This window comes from Indicator indicator, chromosome Z (assembly GCF_027791375.1).
Source record: "Indicator indicator isolate 239-I01 chromosome Z, UM_Iind_1.1, whole genome shotgun sequence".
Classification (NCBI taxonomy): Eukaryota; Metazoa; Chordata; class Aves; order Piciformes; family Indicatoridae; genus Indicator; species Indicator indicator.
Window position 1 is genome coordinate 73,625,683 of NC_072053.1, and position 20,465 is coordinate 73,646,147.

The window sequence follows — 20,465 nt, forward strand, 5'->3', positions numbered from 1 at the left end:
CAAAAAAACCCCAAACAAATAAAAAAACTGCAGGTTCAACACAGCTTCAGTCAGCCACCTCTCAATTGACAAGCCTCCTTGCTCCTCTGTTGTCCTACTGTCTCCACCTCCCCATATTCTGTTTCATAGACTTCTATTGCATTACGCTATTTTCAAACACCATTGTGTCAGCATACCTGTGTATGCCTGGCTACAGTACCCTTGGCAAATCAGTGCACTCCAACAGAGAAGCTCCTTGCTGATGAAGAAAAGCAGCTCTCCTGAAAAGGTCTAGCATTAAATGTTTCCTCCTGTATATTGTCTCAAATACATCTATATTTGCAAAGAAATTAAATAGTACAAATTTCAATATTAAAAACTGTTATTCTTGATCTTATTCACATTATCTTCAAACCACCTTGGTCCTTATCAGGAAGACTTTTAAGTTCACTCAATGTAATACAAATTTAGAAAGAGGAACTACAATGTTCACTCAAGAACTTGTTAAATGTTAGCCTCCAAAAGTACAGATAGAAATGTATTCCCGTTCAGGAACTGAAATTGTCTAAACACTGCCTAAACATCTTTCTTCAATTTGTTTCATTCCATCCTATCCTTTTAAGAGCAGAAGATACCCTGCAGCACAAGAAGGGCTTTAGGGACTGAAGAACAAAGCATATCAATCTAATAAAGAACTACAATGGTATATTATTTAATCAACTATTGTTCAAAATGAAACAGAAGCAACAATTAAAAAAAAAAAAAAACTAGTTATATGATGGCAGCACTTGAAAGCCTATATTAGAACTTCTTAGACATAGCATCAACTCCAGGAATTCTCTCCCACTTCAATGGCAACTGTGCTATTTGAGGACTTTCAAAGACTTTTGGGAATCTGCAGCATTTCTCTGATGGAATTATAATGTGCTTCTTCCTATGAAGATGAGATGACAAAAAGGAAGGAGGAACATGAATGTGAAGATTCAAAGTGAAGAAACAAAGAAGAAATAGCACAGGTATTCTGCTTCTCTGCTTTCACAAAGTTTTTCCTGAATCTACAGATAACTTCCCTCCTCTAAATTGCATCTTCAAATGAACTTTCTCCTTCTGAGTATTCTTAAGATCTTCTAGTATTTGTAGGCACTATTTGGACCTACAGAATCACAGAATGCACTGGGTTGGAGGAAGGGATCCTTGAAAGTCATCTTGTCCAACCCCCTTCTGAAGTGAGCAAGGACATCTCCAAGTAGATCAGGTTGCTCAGGGCCCATCAAGTTTGACCTTGAATGTCTCCAGGCATGGGGCCTCAACCTGCCCAGGGCCACATCCCTGGGCAACCTGTTCCAGTATTTTACCGCTCTCATTGTAAAGAACTTCCTCCTTATGTCCAACCTAAATCTACCCTGGTCCAGTTTAAAACCATTTTCCCCTTGTCCTATCACTATACACCTTTCTAAACAGTCCTTCCCCAGTGGATAATATGTTTCTCCATCTCATGAAGACAAGGGATGAATTACCACATCAAAGAAACAGACACTGACCAGAGCTGCCTACAAATGCGGCCCTTCACAACTTGTTTTTTGCTGTCAAATTCCAACCTCGTAACATGACATTGGACTCTTCTCCCAGGCAACCAGCAACAGAGCAAGAGGGCACAGTCTCAAGCTGTGCAAGGAGAAGTTTAGGCTTGATCTTAGACAAAAGTTCTTCACAGAAAGAGTGATTGCCCTTTGGAATGGGCTGCCCAGGGAGGTGGTGGGGTCAACATCCCTGGAGGTGTTTAAGAAGAGACTGCATGAGGCACTTGGTGCCATGGTTTATTTGATTAGATAGGATTGGGTGATCGGTTGGACTTGATGAGATATCTTGGAGGTGTCTGGCAACCTGGTTGATTCTGGGTGTGTGATTCTGTGACATTCCCAAGTGTAAGCGCCTCCCAGCTTCTTGTTTCTGTCCACACTGGAAAAGTAGACAGAGAAATAATCAAGTATTTTCTTTGAAATTCTGTTGCCTGCCTCCATGCACCACAATCAATATAAAGAGCCAGCAATCAAGCATGACTGAAAAACTCAGTGCCTAATCCCAATTTTCCTAAAGAAGGACAGCATTAATAACCACCATGTAATACTTGATTACATGTACAACAGAAATTGTCATCCCCTTACACTGAGACAGCTATGAAAACTCACCAAGAAAGCATCACAGTGCAGTTTTCTCTAGCATTAGACCCACTGGTGTGGTTCCATCTCATGGGCTGGCTGGACAACTTAGTTACTCTGACTACATATATGCAAGCACATTGCTCAAGGGTTCAGAAAAAGACATGTATTTTCCTTACATACAAATTTCAAACTAGACAAGCATTTTCCTTAGCTTAGGCTCTATTTTTTGTTTTGTATAGTCCTTTTATCACTATAATGCTTCAAAATGCATTCTTAGTAAGAGGATCTGTCTAACACAGAAAAAAAAGAATTTTCCTTTCTCCCTTGAAATCTGTTTTTATTACTGCCTTGCCAGCGTGTGTGCATTCCTAGAAATACGTATTTGTTATTTCATTAGTAGTGATTTTATGCAATCACACTGAACAAGATGTGTTTAAGGGCTGTAGGCCATGTTGTGGGTTTTGGTTTTCCTGTGAAAGAGGTCATATTTCATGTATTTTAACCAGTGGAAAAGGTCACTTGTCACAGCAGCTTTTAAAGTTTGCTAAACATCCACACAAAACCAAGTTGCACAAAATTAGATACCACACAGTTCCAGATACCAGATTTCTGTCATTTGTAAACAACAGGAAACAAGAGGAGTGAAAATTGCCACCCTTGCATATAATTGGGGTGATGACCTACCCTCTTTCACCTGAAGCATGACTGGAAAGGGTGTCACAGCATTGTTACAGACAACTGTTCAATGCCAAATGCACAGCATTGACACTGTTTGACAGCATGTACTGTATATTTATTGCCTCAAGCGGGACAGATGCTAGCAACACAGGAGATGCTCACTTTGTACTCTTTCAAGAATATACATACTACTTCTCCAGGAAGCCAGATTTGGCAATTAGCTTGCACATTGACAAAAAAATTTAGCAAAAGTAACAGGAAAGTAAGCCTAGTGACTCTGCAAAGACAATACAGAGCAATCCAATTGTTTTTAAATTCAAAAACATGCTATTAACCTACAAAGCAGCTTGGTTGGAAGCTCATAATCATGGAGAGGATTACTTCTCCATGACAGTATCGTTTTGTACTGAAATTCACAAAACAATGCATTTAAAGATCTGACAAAAGAAAAGCAGAGCAGAGGGGAGAATCACAAGAACACCAATGGAAACTGAACACAAAAGAAGCAGCCTGGGCTACTGCTCTGAGTAGGCATGATGAGATGCTTGTCACATAAAATACCTAACTAGTTTGCAGTGGCCTGTGTAATATATGGAGCTGCTGGCAAAGTATTAATCAACAGGGAACTGGATATGGTTCTCCTTTCCATCACTTTTTAATCGTAGAACTACTGAGGCTGGAAGAGACCTTTGAAATCACATCCAACTACTTGCCTAGACCTCACAATCCCGCCACTACCACTAATCCAAGTCCCTAAGCACCACATGCATGAGCCTTTAAAATAACTCCAGGGTATGCACCCTGGGCATCCTGTTCCAAAGCTTGATAATGCCGCCTTCTCTGAAGACGTTTCCTAATATTCAGCCTGAACCTCCTCTGGCACAACTTGAGGCCATACCCTATTATCCTGTCATTTGCTGCATGAGAGAAGAGACCAACCTCCACCTCACTCCAACCTCCTTTGAGGTAGCCATGCAGGGCAATGAAGTCTCCCCTCAGCCTTCTAAAGACTCTAGTTCCCTCAGTCATTCCTTTTAAGATTTGTGTTCAGGGCCCTTCACCAGCTTACTTGCTCTTTGGACATGCTCCAACAAAGCATATTCTCTCATGTTCTAAAGGTACAAAAGGACAAAAGCAAGGTGTAACCAGCAGGGTACGTGTTTTGGCATCTGCTTCTTGCTATCCTTTCAACACCAAATGATCTCTACTGAAAAAAGTGTCGACATGGTTAGGAAGAAAACGTATGCATGTGTGTCATTCAACTAGACATGTGACAGTTTCTGTCCAGGGAAATTGGTGAGGGGAGAAATATGAGCGGATGCAGGATGAACAGCACCAAAATGGTCCCATAGTAAGCTGTGAGAGCTGACCCTGGCAAGGTGCAAATACTCTGACACCTATCAGCTTCCTTCTTTTGGGCTGGTCAGTAAAAATACTGTAAAAGAATCTGTAATTTCCTAACCAAAATTAAACGGTTCCACATATGATATCCTCACTTTTTCGGATTGTAAAACAGAGGCTGTGCTCAAACACTTTGAACATTTCAGTTTTGTTATCTGAAAAGATTAGAGGGAAAGCCTGAAATTACAGCAAAGCAGTCATATTCTGAAGCAGAATTACACAGTTTGAGCCCCTGTAAATTTACCACTATCGTCCTTCTGTCCTCAGACACTCAGCATGCTGCTTCTAAAAGAAAGGTAAACTGCCACGTTATGTAAATTGAAGAGATATGTCCAAGGACCAAGTCTCCTACGTTCTGTGCAGATATTTTGACTGGAAATCTTTACCTGTATTCAACCAGTATCTCTCCCCATTTCAGTGCAGAAGATGGAGTTACGACCACTGCAGTAGTCAAGACATTGAAGGGAAAGCAAGAAACTGTTCCCAGAGCACCTTCCTGGTTCACTGCCTCCCAGGACTGGGGACCTTGCTATTACCTCTTTAAAACATCAGGGTACAAGTGTGGGAGATAGCTCACCTGAAGCTCCCTGCTCCAGCAGTGGCCTGCTGACTCTCAAGCTGATCCTGGTCTTCCTCCATGTAAATATACTAGCTACTCAAATGCAGCTCTGCATGCCCATTCCAGAATAGATCCTCTGGTAAGGGAGTTGAAAAGTTTGTTGAAGAGGACAAAACAAATTAGAATTGGTGGGGTTTTTTGTTTGGATTTTTGTTTGGGTTGGGGGGGGGGTTGTTTGTTTGTTTGTGGTTTTTTGTTTGTTTTGTTTTGTTTTTTGGTTTTTTACAATCCAAGATTTGACATGCAAGACAGTTAAGGAACAGTGAAAGTTAACTATACTGAATATTCCCAGTTTTTAGAAGTTGGGCCAAAATCTCATAGATGGTTCTATGAGATTTTGGGCCAACTTCCTTTTTCACATCAGAAACTTTAAAAGGCAAAAAAAAAAAAAAAATCACACTTCTTAACTCACAGAACCATAGAATTGTTTTGATTGGAAAAGACCTCTAAGATCACCAAGTCCAGTCCTTGACATTAACACCACCACAGCCACTAAACAATGTCTTGAAGTGCCATCTGTACATGTTCTTTGAACACCTTCAGGGACAGTAACATCACCACCAGTCTGGCCAACCTATTCCAATGCCTCACCACCCCTTCAATAAAAATGCTTTTCTTAATATCCAAACTAAACCTCCCCTGGCACAATTTCAGGACATATCCTCTTGCCCTGTCACTTATTATTAGGCAGAAGAGGCCAGACCCCATCTCACTACAACCTCCTTTAAGGTAGCTGTAGAGAGCAGGGAGGTAACTCTTCTCAGCCTTTTTTTCTTCAGACTAAACACCCCCAGTTCCATCAGCTGCTCCTCATAATACTTATTCTCCAGACCCCTCACCAGCCTCATTGCCTTTCTCTGGACCTGCTCCAGTACCTAAATGTCCTTCTTGTTACAAGTACTCAAGGTGCAGCCTCACAAGAGCCAAATTCAGGGGCACAATCACTTCCCTACTTCTGTGGGTCACACTGGTTCTGATACAGTCCAGGATGTTGTTGGCCGCCTTGGCCACGTGAGCAAACTGCTGGCTCGTGTTCAAATGGCTGCCAACCAACACCCCCAGGTCCTTTTCTACCAGGCAGCTTTCCAGCCACTCTAACCCAAGCATGTAGTATTGCATGGGATTGTTGCGATTCGGCCTTGTTCATCTGACCACAGTCCATCAATCCAGCCTGTCCAGATCCCTCTGCAGAGCCTTCCAATCTTCGAGCAGATCAACACTCCTACCCAATTTAAGTGTCATCTGTAAACTTACTGAGGTGCACTCAAACCCCTCATTCAGATCATTGATAAAACAGATTAAAGAGAACAGACCCCAGTACTGAGCCCTGGGGGACACCACTAGAGACCAGCCACCAACAGGTTCTAACTCCATTCACCACCACTCTTAGGGTATACCTACTCATCCAGTTTTTAACCCAGAGAAGTGTCCACCCATCCAAGCCTTGAGCAGCCAGTTTCTCTAGGAGGATACTGTGGGAAACAGTGTCAAATGCTTTATAAAAGTCCAAGTAAATAATGTGTTGTTCAAACTTTCAAACAAGCATTTCCCTCATCCACTAAGCAGGTCACCTTGTCATAGAAAAAGATGAGGTTCATCAAGCAGGACCCACCCTTTGTGGACTCAGGCTGACTAGATGCCCTGCATATGCTGCATAATGGCACTCAAGATGATCTGCTGCATGACTTTCCTGGCACTGAGGTCAGATTGACAGGTTTGTAGTTCCCTGGGTACTCCTTCCAGTCCTTCTTGTAGATGGGTGTCAGTGAGCTGGGACCTCCCTGGTTAACCAGGGCTGATGTTCACCAGCAGTGACAGAATGATGGAAAGTGGCTTGGTGAGCATTTCCGACAACTCCCTCAGTACCCTTGGGTGTCTGCCATCCACCTCATACACTTGTACGTGCAGTAGGTGACTTATCTCCTCTTGGACTATGGGGCGCTTCATTCTGCTCCCCCTCCCTATCTTCCATCTCAGATGGGTTGGGTATCCAGTGAACAACTGGTCTTACTATTAAAAACAGAGGCAAACAAGGTTTTGAGTACACCAACTTTTTCCTCATCGTTGACCACTCTGTTTCCCACTGCATCCAACAATGGACAGAGGTTCTCCTTAGTCCTTCTTTTGTTGCTCATACATTTGTACAAGCATTTCATGTCCTCTTCAGCAGCTGAAGCCAAATAAATTTTCAGCAGGGGTTTAGCCCTTCTAATTTTCTCTCTGCACAACCTCATTTGTAGTCCTCCTGAGTGACCTGCCTCTTCTTTCAGTGACCATAAACCCTCCTTTTCTCCCTAAGCTGCAACCAAATCTCTCTATTCAGCCAGGCTGACCTTATTCCACGCCAATTCATCTTTCCCCATATAGGGGACAGCCTGTTCCTGTGCCTTTAAGACTTCCTGTAAATGAGTTGTAAACGTCATTTACTTTCAGCTCTTCAGTCTATTAACAAACATCTTTCAGAATGTAGGGGCAGTCAAACAGATTTTAAAAGCATGTAATTACACTCAGGCTTGCAATGAAATGCTTAAAATTATAGAACTTAATTGCGTATTTGTAAATATCAATTCCAGCCTGTACAAAGCAGGTATTATATACAACTTTAGTTTCAGGACTGCTTTAGAAATGTCCATGATTCAACTGGATTTGATGTTGAAATTGCTATCATTTTGTCAGGACACACAATATAGCTATATTTTCAAGGAAAAACAATACTGTGTCTAAATAGGAAAAAAAAAAACAAATCCAAAAAAACTCTACAAATGTAAGAAATGGAAAAACGAGGCTTACTGCAACTGAAGATCAAAAAAGTGATCTGACACCATAGGAAAAAAAAAATCAAGATTGATTCAATTTATTTGTTTCATGTACATAGAAATAAAGCAAGACAAGTGTGACTTAGGCAACGGGACACTTATCAAGAAAACAAATACCCCAAATATTATGGTAACTCTAAAAATGTTCCTTTAGAGAATGTTATTATCAAATCTGCCTTTAAAAAACTGCCCTGCAGCAATACTTAAGCAAAATGGATTGAAAATACTACATTTTACAAATCAGAAATTAGCTATAGTGGACTTCTAACCTACAAGACTTTTTAATGAAGATAATAAAGACTTATTACAGGAGAAGAACAAGATCAGATATGCCAATTTATAGGTAGGCTTTCCAGAAGCTGTACAGAGAATCATCATAAGACACTCGCAGGCTGACTGTTGACTCCTCATTTCTTATACCTTCCTGCTCAACCCACTTCTTAGAATACGTTTCATACAATTTAAACAGGAACATAATATTGGGAGTTTACAATCTAATCCATCCATTTAACTTGCAGAGGTGAAAAATACACAACTTGCATCAAAATACTTGAGTACATCTTACAAAAAAATAAGAAGTTTGTGCAGGTATGTTTTTTTGACACTAAAAAAAAAAAAAAAGAAGAAGGCAGAGGAAATAGTGGGGAAAACAGGAAATAAAACTCCTGCCAGCCCTCCTCAGCAGCTCAAGTTCAAAGTCAGTATTATTCACTCTATGAAGAAAATGGAATAAAAAGTTATAAAAATTACTAAAGAACTATTTGTATTAGATTGTTTTTCTGTTTCTTCAAAGAAATTATTCCTTCTGCTTACAGTACAAGAGCTCCATTGCCATCTGTGCCCATGGCAGAGCGTAATGAGCAGTGTTTCAGTAAATGGCACTGTATAACACAGGAATGAAGACAGAAAGTTTACCCTGTTCTCTTCCCATCCTGCCAAAGTTGCAGAAGCAAAATGCAGTGGTGAGAAAATAATTTTTAACCAACTGCCATAAGCCTGAAAAAAAGCCAGGAAACAATATAAAGAAAAGGTGAAGCACTGCAGTCAGCCTAGGCAGGCGTGGACATCATACTCTCTCCTACACGCCTGCTACTTAATCACCTTTCCTGATTGTTTTTTATTTTACAAATAGGCTTTTCTGTGAACACTCTTCACTCTTCTTTCTGGGCAATCCAAGAAAATCATTAACCTATCTCATTTTGGAGTGTCTCCAAAGAATGCATTTCTGTGTTGCAGCTACAAAAGTTGAAAACATTTATTGGCAAGTTCACAACTTGCATTAAAAAAGTACATATTTAGACCTTATACTTGACTCCCTATTTTTCATATTTTATGTCTCTCTCAAGATCTCTTTTATATTCAGAGAGTGACTCCACCACAGTATGCACTATCAGAAGACAAGGCATTAAGAGTTGCATTCCCACCCAAGAAGCGAAGAGCAAATAACAGACTGCTCCCAAGCTACCACTACAGTAATGAGGAGCGAGGTAACTGCTTCTAAAGTGTCAATATAAATGAACAGGTAGTAATGATGACTGTTGAAGACAATCCTCCTTCCTCCAACAAGTTCTGATGGTACCCACAACGTGGGAACTAGATACAGGAAAATATAATACCAGTGGTCCTTAAAGGTGTGAAGTATTTGATGTGTAGAGTCTGCTGAGAAAAGAAAAACTCATGAAAATTCCTTTTTCAAAATTCCAGGTCTCACAAGTTTTCTTATCTAGAACCCTTCAAAGGAAAACTAAAGGACTGACAAGTAACAAAACTTTCCATGAGTTGCAATTGCTGAGCAGTAAGATGTTCACCCTTTTTGCAGATGGAAGAAGCAGCTGAAGGTGGAAAACTGAACAGCATTTCCAGTGATACTCAGAAAACACACAGACACATGTATAGGCAGTTCTGCACAGCTTCCCCAACACCAAGGCTTTCATGTATAAAAAGTTCATCTCCTACTTTCATAAAGAACATATTCCACCCCTTCTCTGCTTCCTATTAATTGCCAAATAGTGCAAGAGACAACCACTTTTACTTCACTTAAATACCATAAAATGTGACTCATGATATATCTAAAGCCCTATGATCTTTTGAATTTTATACCTTTTAGCACTCAAAAAGTTGAGTTTTAGGTATTCATACACATATAAATATATGTTTCTAAACATCTGTAGTAGAAAGCTGCTGAATTGGATTTATACATCATACTCCTCTGCCCTTACCTCCAAATTCTCAAAGGCAGCAGTCAGTCTTGTTGTAACAGAGGACACATGCACAAGAACTGTTGGTAAGACTGAGCCCTCAAGTTAGAGAAAGTTCAACTTTTACGTTCACCTCTCCCTAACCTCACCCATTTCCTATACTACCTTATCTTCCTCCCTTAGGAAGAAACAGACATGGGAGTGGGTGCCAATTTCTAACACATTCGTGAATGGGCCACATTGTCATTATGTAAGTAAACGTAGGGGCATTGGTACTGACAGGAAGTACTGCAAAAGTACTGATGAAGATGGGATTATTTTCTACTGCTACTCACAAATTAAAACAACAGTTCATTTCCTAAAACTCTGCAGTTTCTGAGACTAGCAGGAAAGAAAGTACAAAGATGCCTGAAAATTTACAATGAATCCCATGAGCATTCTTTCATCTGAAAAGACTGAAGAACCAGGGCTGCAAAACCAGTTTGAGGTAAACAGGAAACAAATTTTTATGAAAAAGATGGTATGTAGGACTGCATTACATGAGAAAAACTCAACGGATCTTTGTATATTTCAAATGTCCTTGAGGACTTAAAAGGTTTAACTCTGCCTGTCACTGAAATGGACTATTAAGTTTAAATTTGCAAGTTAAGTAAGTTGGCTACTTTTCTGCTGCTTGTTTGGGTTGACAATGGTTAAGTTACACATTACAGACAATTCAATTTAATTATGTGCAAAACAGGACTTTCAGTACTAACTATGGGCTGAGGTTGCCCAAGGCTACAACCAACTGTACACGGTCAGCTGTGACGTTTTTCTCTTTAAATCCCCTACACAAAGACACAGGAACAAAGCTGTAAGTGTTTTAGTAGGAACAGAGAAAGTGAGGAGGCTGTCAGCAGTTATGAGATTTGTATGTATTCAGAAATTGTGTATATAGACAGCTGAAATATAAGAATACTGTAAAGAGATCTTTTCTATAAGCTAGACAATTAGACAAATGGAGCCAGATAATTAACTGTATCCTGCAGTACAACTGCCAGAGGTGAGTGTATTCTCCTACAGGAGTCACACCATCTGGCAAATGGTTTCTAAGAAAAATGTCGAAGTACTCCTAACTTACAGGACATGGGTTATTCTACTGTCCATTTCTACACTGGTAAGGAAACAAAAGTCCTCTCAGAATCTTGTAAATTTTGGACTGAGGCTTCATTTTATCCCTCTGATTAAATGGATTTAATCAGAGATAATAGGCATCCTAAACGAAAAACTGTCTAATGCAAGAATTGCTGTGCATTGCAGCTGTGGAATTTCTGGCTCACACAGTTGAGCAATGAAGTTTCTGACAGCTTTCTGTAGCAACGTGGCAGCCTGGAAGTGAATTATAAATTTCAGGATAATTTTTCTGAGCTGTTCCACACCCTGAAGATTATACATTCATTCTTACTACAGCTCCTAAAAATAAGATGACTTTTCTCTGTATTCCGAATCCTCCTCTTTGGGAAGTTTCTGCTTTCTTATCCGCAGCAGTATTTATTAGATTTTAGTTCTCAGAACAAAATTGGTTTCATGCTGTACCTTGCCAGAAGTGGCAACCTTGCGTGTATACAGAAATTCAGAAAGACCTTGAAGCAGGACTGTGATATCTGAAGCTATGCAGGCCTCCAATTACCTACTATAAATAGGAATGAAATTTTTTTTCTCTCTAAATCTCATCCTTAAACATTTTTGTATTAATCTAAGCCTGTCCTACTTACTATTTGCAACTGCTAAAAAGTTACACATCTGCTTGACGAAAAGACTAAACTTAGTTGAAGGGTGTACATGGAAGCCTGTTTTTATTCTGAGAAGGAAAAGGCTGGGGTCCTCCAGAAAACAGAAGGAGGTTCAGAGGAGGCTGATGCATTTGAGAAGCAATTTATGATTGCTTAGCTTTTGCACTTCCTCCTTTTGCACAGTTCCTCCATTATGTCTTTCAGTTGTCTTCCTTTTTTGAGGCCCTATACATACAAATTACTACTGTATGTTGGAAAAGAAAAAAAGGGTATCTAAATGCATCATCCCAGAAGCTGAGAACTGAGAAGACAAAAGGGGTGCATCACACTCAACTCGACCATCTCTTATCTCTCTGGAGCTGCGAACTTATCACTAGCATCCACCAGCCCCTGCTGTTACGTCACTCCACAAATATAACTTCCTTTCAGAGGGAAACAAACGTCTGAACTGAATGGGAAAAGCACCACCATATTTCCATAAACATCCATCCAAGTGCAGGTCCTGCCTTCATGCCATATATTCTGCGTATAATCTACAATCCAAATTGACTGCTACAGCTCTGCTGTAATAAAAGCTTTGCTTCTCATCTGCTCTGCTTTGCTGTTAAAGATGGGGAAGCTATTCACAATGGCAAACCCAAAAAACCAAATGGCATAATTCTTGAAGTATATAGAGCAAAACGTCTAAGGTCTAGATCTATTCACAGTGCAAACACCTGTAAAAACCAGAAGGGAAAAAGAATTCTAAAAAATCCAAACAAACAAAAAACCATCATGTCATCTTATTTTATGAATAAAAAAAAAAAAAGGCATTTAAGATTTCCAGACTTCCATTAACTCTGTAGAATAATGACTACATATTACAATCTGTTTCAAATGCAGTCAGACCACAATTTGATTTTGAACAAATGGTTGCAGGAAAAAATAGTTTTAAATATTTCCATTGCAATATTCCCTGTTTTAAAGAATCTAGAAATTAAGAGGAAATTAATTAAATAAAAATAAAATTATTATAATTTTAATATTATCTGTCTTTTGTCTAAAGCATTACATTAAACCCAGCACATTTACCAGTTCAGTTTTCGCCTTGCATTAGCAGACAAAATCCTATAACAAAATTCTACAAATACATGCATAATGAAGTAACAAAGTATTGAATTCTCACAAGGAGGCTATACATAGCATTCACACAGAGCTACTCCAAGAAGCTCCTTAATAGTTAAAATCATAGATGAAATAAAAAAAGAAAATGAAGAGCTAAGCCTTCCACAGGACAAACTATAATTAGACAACTGAATGTAATGAAATCTGTGGAATGGGTTTACAGGAAAAAATAGACAACTATCATCAGACAACATTGGGCAAGAATAGCTCAATTATCTTCATGTTTTTCAAGCATAAATGTTCACTACAGATCGTGTGGAAAAATACACAATAATTACCTAGTAATACACCTTACTGGATCTTCCTACTGAAGAGGCATAGCAGAAACACTTTAAGAACGCATTTTTACTTCTCACATTCCTCTGCAGAGATATTCAGCACTCTTCTGAAGCTTTTACAACAGGGGTTTTTTTGTTTGTTTTTCGGGGTTTCTTCTTTTATATATGGCTCCTATGGATATAGGAAATGATCACGGTTGTTTAGGTCTGGACTAGATGGCTTAAAAAATTACTGCTATTAAGAGTGAGAAAGAATGTGCAAATGTGTGCCTACGTGTACAGTTATTAAATAAATTACTGAAGGAAACAGATATTAAATAAACAGCACTTCTCAGGATCAGTCTTTGTAAATCAAAATCATAATTAGCAGCATAGATTATCAGAATTGCCAATTTGTGCTCCCTCTACTGGTTAATTCACCCTATTAGCCATAACAATAATAATGGTCTGTAAAAAAAAAAAAATCCCCAGATTGTTCTGTTGCAACACAGCAGCCCCAAAAAACCTGAATTCATGTTATATTCTTCTAGAAAACCCTTATACAGAGCCAGTATCTCACTTATAAGTTCTAAATGTCACCTCAGCTAGTTAAAATGCCAGAATGGAAGCTAAAGGACTTTGCAGTTCAAAAAGATGTTTTCTATTATAGCAGCTTGTTTTGTGTGCCTAGTTCATAGAAATTACACTTGTCTCAGATTTAGAAATGCAATTAAACATTTAAAATTCTGAATCACTGTAAGAAGCTGCTGCTAATTGGATTTTTAATTGAAAGCTCCTTTTTTCTTCTCCTCATACAAAACACCATCAGTAACCAAGATGCAAAGGAGCCTAGATCACAGGACAACTTGTGCTGGAAGGCAGGGTTTGGCAGCCCTGCCGACAGCAGGGTTAACTCCATGCTTCAGTCAGGATGCTCAGAGACTTGTCTCACTGACTTCTGAGTACCTCCAAGGCTGGTTACTCTGCAGCCTCTCCAAGTAACTCATTCCTATACTTAATTGCTCTTATTGTGAAAAACTTTGTACAGCATATGAAAATATTTCTTATATCCAAATCCAAGGCAATTCATTGTCTGACCATAAGCAAAGGGCAAATTCATAACAAACCCCAGAAAAAACAGCTTACTGAACACCACATAATCTGATCACAATTACTACTAGTCACAAGCAGCATACTCCTGGGCCATGCAAATGCCACGACCAGCTTGAATCACCGGAAAGAACCAAACACCACCTTACTTTTGAATTTCAGCAACATAATCCCTATGGGACTCTGCTTTTCATTTGAAGCTGACAAAATATACTCTATAAATATTTATATAGCATATAGTAGATCATGTGAGTCCTTATTTCATGAAGCACAAATAACATCCATATATCCACAGGTTTTCTGATTACCTCACCTGAAGACATAATTTAACTACTAATTTTAAATGTCAGATTCTGATAGAGAACTATTCAAATAATCTTTAACTGGGGTGAGTTGTACTAAACATTAGTACAATTTAGTTAGAAGTGAAAATAATGGTCAATTTCATTTATCTTGCCGAGTATGTTTTTTTTCTAAATAGGCTTTAAGTTTCATAGATGAGCAAGACAAAATTCTATTTTTGTATACAGATTAGAGATGTAAACACTTAATACTTCCCAAAACGACTGACTTCAGAATTCATTCCGAGCACTATTCAGAAAGCAGCATTCAAAAAGCCAGTGTAGCAAAGAGCACTACTGCCCCCTAACGAGCCAGACCGCAAAAGCTCCTCTGCAACAGCATTTCCTGTCTTTCCTGAAAAAATTTGTTACTATACTCACGAACGATTTTTTGAAAGAAGAAATTTAAAAGTTTTGTGAGGAATTAAGTCAATAATTATGAACATAAATGCTAAATTCATGCAAAATTTGAGGAGAAAAAAAAAGGTATCTAGGATTTTCAGAAAACGTCATAATTTGTGCACAAAAGGATAATGAACACGTAAAATACACCATAAAAAATTTGTCCCAATGCTTCTGTCGGTATATAAGCAGATATTAGCTAATCTTAAATATGTTTTGTATTAGTGTGTATCACTAACCACAACTGTGGTTATCTTCACACTAACCCATATTTTTCAATAATATTGCCTGTAATGTGAAAACATTAGCATGTTTTTCTTGTTGCACTGTCCTGTCTAAAGACCAGCTAAAAATCTATCTAGGCTTGTTATTATTACAAAATAACTCTCTATATATAACAAAATAACATCCAATTATATCCACCAAAAGAAACAGAGAAGAAACAATTAAAAAAAAATCTACTTGCTGGATTCTGTTTGTAAAGAAAACGAACTCTCTGTGTCATGTGACTTTTTTTTTTTTCCTCATTTTTCAAAATATTCTTTAGCCACATAACTGAATCTGTATTCAGTGCTGGACAAATTATTGTCTGTTTTCTGAATGTGCTTCTCAAAAACACGGCATACTGCAGCAAATAACAACCACTGCAAGTCCTGGTGAGGACAAACATTCACTGTGCATTCTCACTTATTCCTCTGTGAATCAGAAATTCCACTCACATTAGTAAAATTACTACAGTTTAAGTGCAATGCTAAAGCAAAACTGAGTTTTGATTTTTCCCTTCAAATCTTTTATAATGACTTTTTCACAGATAAACATTCTGACAGACACCACAGAAGACTTCAATTTCCATTAGCAAGATAAGTTTAAAAGCAATCCCTGTGTTTAATTTTAGAACCCGCTAGCTAAAAAAAAAGGCACAGATTTTATCAACAAAAAAATTAATTTTTTTAGTGGGTTTTGGCACTGAAATGCAACCAGCCACTATAATCCTTAAATTTCAGACTTTGCCTTAAAATCTCCAGATATTGCCCGCTGTGCCTTTGCATACTATGTCATCATTCATATACATACATTATTAGCACAGAAAGGTTGCAAGTGATGAGTAATATCTTACATAACCACACACATGGTAGATGGCTGCAAGCTACCAGGCATTTGAAGTATAGAAAGTATCAATCACATATTATGTGATAAAAATAAGTTACCTACAAAGATATTTCAGAGACCTAAAATAACTATATTCCATGATATTTCTCTATTACTCTACAGGACAAAAAGCTGGTATTACACTTCTCAGCTCCCAGGCTACCCAATATGTATGCTACTACATGAGCACCTCACAATTCCAAGTCCTTACTGCAACTTTATGAAATATGAAAATGAAGACACTGATGAGACTAAAAGCAATCAAGAGTTCCAGCTGACACCTCACAACACAGGTTAATCACCACAACACATTCCAACTCTGCCAGGCATTTATTTCTTACCTTTGAATCTTCATTGCTCACTCCCAGCTCTAACATGGCTCGAGGAAACTTCTGCTTCGCTTGCGTGGACTCTGCCATTTGAAAATTAAGCTGCCATCCAATTGTTTCAAGCTAAAACCAACAAATTTAGGTTACAGTTAGATGCTACAGATGCATTCAGGTCAACTTTCAATATTGTGAATGGTCTGTGTCAGTGAACAGGATGTCAGGATCTGCAAATGTTATTTTTATATATCACACACCCTGCAAATTCTCCTCTACTTTAAGACAGATCTGCTTCACAAATTTATCAGTTCAAATTGCAACAAAATGAAGCAACTTCATATGCCTCAGATCTGCTGGAACCAATCCGTAAAGCACAGCTAAGAATCCAAATTAGGTGCTTTCCCCCTGCTTGTGGAAGTTTATCAGCAAAGTTGTAGATTCAATTTTATTTTGTATTTATTTTTCTTTCAAGAAATGGTAGCCAACTAAAAATGGTAATTTCTTAATCAACAGATTTACCCATGTGTGTTCTACCCTATACAGATGTTAATGACAAAAAGAATTTTGTGCTCTTTTTAAATCGTTACTTCTTGAAAAGCCAAAAACCAGTTAAGCATGTGAGCAATGGAATTTTTAATAGAAAGCTACACAAACCTGCATTTAAAATTTTTTTTAAATTATTAATCTATAATTATATTCAAACACACATAAATGAAGTACCCAAGACCAGAACAACCTGGCCTTCCTCAGTAAAGTAGAAATACAAAGGCCTTACCATCAGGCAAGTTAATCTGCATACAAGTTCTCTTTAATTTAGTGTCTCCTCTCTGCTAATAAATATCATGGCTGACTTGGTAGAAGTGAGAGCATGCCACATTTCAGTTAATCTCTTCCCAGCCCAATAACTCAACTAAAATCAGCAACAGCACAAAGACATCCCAGAGGCACTGCACTATGAACAGCAGAGAAACCTATACATGCCCTGTCTCTCTAGATTAAAGACAGGAGAGAAGGTGAGCGACAGAAGCATCTTTCATTGGCACAGCTCAAAGAACAGAGCTTCCAAAGTTTATTGCAGCTATAACATTTACATTTGCACATTAATATATGTTTTATTGCATTTCTTTGTATATTACATTAACATTACACCAATTATGTAACGAACACTGACAGCCATATGACTAAGCATATGGAAAGGAACATTACATAACATGACCTATTAAGCACCACTGCCAGTTCAAGACAGTTTAGCAGGGCCAAACAAAGGTAATGGAAAGACACAGACACTCTCAGAGTAACTATATGTACAACCATAGGAACGAGCCAGTAGGAAGAACTGCAGTCTGTCAGTGCTCTGCAATAAACGCCTGTATAGCATTTTTATTCTGTGGTAAAAATAAGGAAGTTTATACAATACTGGTTTAACACAGCCTGCCCACACAAATCAGCTCCACACACAAAATAGGAGGACAAGTAACACAAAATGCTCTGGGTTGAGATAAGGAGCTTAATGGAAATAATACAATGCACAATTACCCAACACTAACTCACAGAGAAACTACAGAAAAAGCAGAAGCAACAGCAGAAGCCAGTGGTAAAAATGCTGCCTCCAAGCCTGCAGCCAGTCCAGCAGAAAAGACAAACAACTCAAAATCAGAAGCCACAACCAGAAAGCCTCTCATGTTACACAATCTGAACTTCAAACCCCATGAGGTTATCTCTAACCACATGGAACGCAAGAAGGTTATCAGGAATAGCCAACATGGATTTACCAAGGGGATATCCTGTTTGACTAATCTGATAGCCTTCTATGAAATTATAACCAAATGGGTAGATGAGGGAAGAGCAGTGGATGTCATATATCTTGACTTTGAGTGAAGCTTTTGATACTGACTCCCATAACATCCTCACAGAAAATTCAGGAGATGTGGCACAAACAGCTGGTCCATGAGGTGGATTGAAAGCTGGCTCCACAACAGAGTTCAGAGAGTAATCATCAGTGGCACAGAGTCAACTTGGAGGCCTGTGGCCAGTGGTGTTCCCCAGGGATCGGTACTGGGTCCAGTTTTGTTTAATATCTTTATCAACGACCTGGATGAGGGGATTGAGAGTACCCTCAGTGAGTTTGCTGATGATACAAAACTGGGGAGGTTGGCTGACACCCTGTCAGGCTGTGCAGCCCTCCAATGTGACCTGGACAGGCTGGAGAGCTGGGTGCAGGCACACCTCATGAAGTTCAATAATGAGAAGTACAGGGTCCTGCATCTGGGGTAGAATAACAACAGGCACCAATACAAGTTAGGGGCTGCCCTGCTGGAAAGCAGCTCCACAGAAAGACCTTGGAGTGCTGGTGGACAGCAAGATCTCCACGGAACAACAATGTGCTCCTGTGGGAAGAGAGCCAATGGGATCCTGGGATGCATCAAAAAAAGTGTGTCCAGAAGGTCTAGGGAAGTTCTTCTACCTCTCTACTCTGCCCTGGTGATACCACACCTGCAATACTATGTCCAGTTTTGGGCTCCCCAGTTCAAGACAGATAGAGAACTGTTGGAGAGAGTCCAACAGTGAGCCAGGAGGATGATTAGGGGACTTGAGCATCTCCCCTATGAAGAGAGACTGAGAGCCCTAGGGCTGTTTAATCTCGAGAAGACTGAGAGGGGATCTGATCAATGCGTATCGATATCTGAGGGGCGGCTGTCAAATGGATGGGGCCAAGCTCTTTTTGGCGGTGCACGGTAATAGGACAAGAAACAATGGGTTCAAACTTGAACATAGAAGATTTCACCTCAATATGAGGAGAAACTTCTTTAGAGTGAGGGTGACGGACCACTGGAACGGGTTGCCCAGGGAGATCGCAGAGTTCCCTTCTCTGGAGACTTTCAAAACCCACCTGGATGCACTCCTGTCTGGACTACCTCAAGTGATCCCGCTTTGACAGGGGGGTTGGATCCGATGATTTCTTGAGGTCCCTTCCAACTTCTAACACCCTGTGATATTGTGATAGTTTGCTCCTGCCAGCACTTTCATTTTAAAGCTGGCATGACATCAGCATGGCATTGAATACCCATCAACAGATCTAATTGGCTAAACCCATGACAACACATTAATCACATCATTGAAAGTATGAATACAACACGCAGGGACAGAATTAAAATGCTTAAATCTGGTCTAGCTCATTTTGTGGTAGGTAGGTCTCGCTTTACTAACAGTATGCCCACAGCCTAAGAACTGAAGATGCTTCAAAAGACAAGGCTTACAAATTCACATAATCAAAGAACAGCCTAGATTGGAAAAGATCTGTAGGAACATTAAGTCCATTCATTAGCCTAACACTGACAAGTCCTCAACTAAATCATATCCCTAAGTACTATGTCTATATGATTCTTACGTACCTCCAGGGATGGAGACTCCACCATTGCCCTGGGAAAGCCATTTTAATGTCTGACAACCTTTTCAGTAAAGACAATTTTCCTAATATCCAACCTACACTTCCCTTGGTACAACTTGAGGCCATTTTCTCTTGACCCATCACTTGTAAGTTAGTTGAATAGACCAACCTCACCTTTCTAATCTCCTTCCACATAGTTGTAGGGAAGATAAGCTCTCCCCTCAGACTCCTTTTCTCCAGACTAAACCATCTCAGCTCCCAAAGCTGCTCCCCGTAAGACTTTTCTTGAGACCCTTCACCGGTTTTGCTGTCCTTCTCCAGACACACTCCTGTATCTCAATGTCTTGTAGTGAGGGGCCCAAAATTGAACACAGTATTTGAGGTGTGGCCTCACCAGTGCCAAGTACACCTCCCTGGTCCTACTGCCCCACTATTGCCAATACAGGCCAAGATGCTGTGGTCCTTCTTAGCCACATAGACATACTACTGGCTCATGTTCAGCCATCAGTCAACAATCCTAGGTCCCTCTCAGCTGAGCAGCTTTCCAGCCACTCCTCCCCAAACTTGTAGCAGTTGGTGCAGCCAAAGTGCAGAACCTGACATTTGGCCTTGTTGAAACTCATACCGTTGCTCTTGGCTCATCAATCAAGTCTGTCTAGATCCCTCTTCAGGGCTTCCCTACTCTCAAACTGATCAACACCTC

The 20,465-nt window shown here is 39.5% G+C and overlaps 1 protein-coding gene across 1 annotated transcript in view; it reads right to left on the reverse strand.

Annotated features, from left to right (window-relative positions):
- COMMD10 (COMM domain containing 10) overlaps positions 1-20,465 on the reverse strand; it is a 126,267-nt gene that overhangs the window by 81,735 nt on the left and 24,067 nt on the right. The window contains exon 5 of the mRNA XM_054398060.1: positions 16,390-16,500. Coding sequence (XP_054254035.1) covers positions 16,390-16,500 — 111 coding nt within the window. The remainder of the gene's footprint in view (positions 1-16,389; positions 16,501-20,465) is intronic.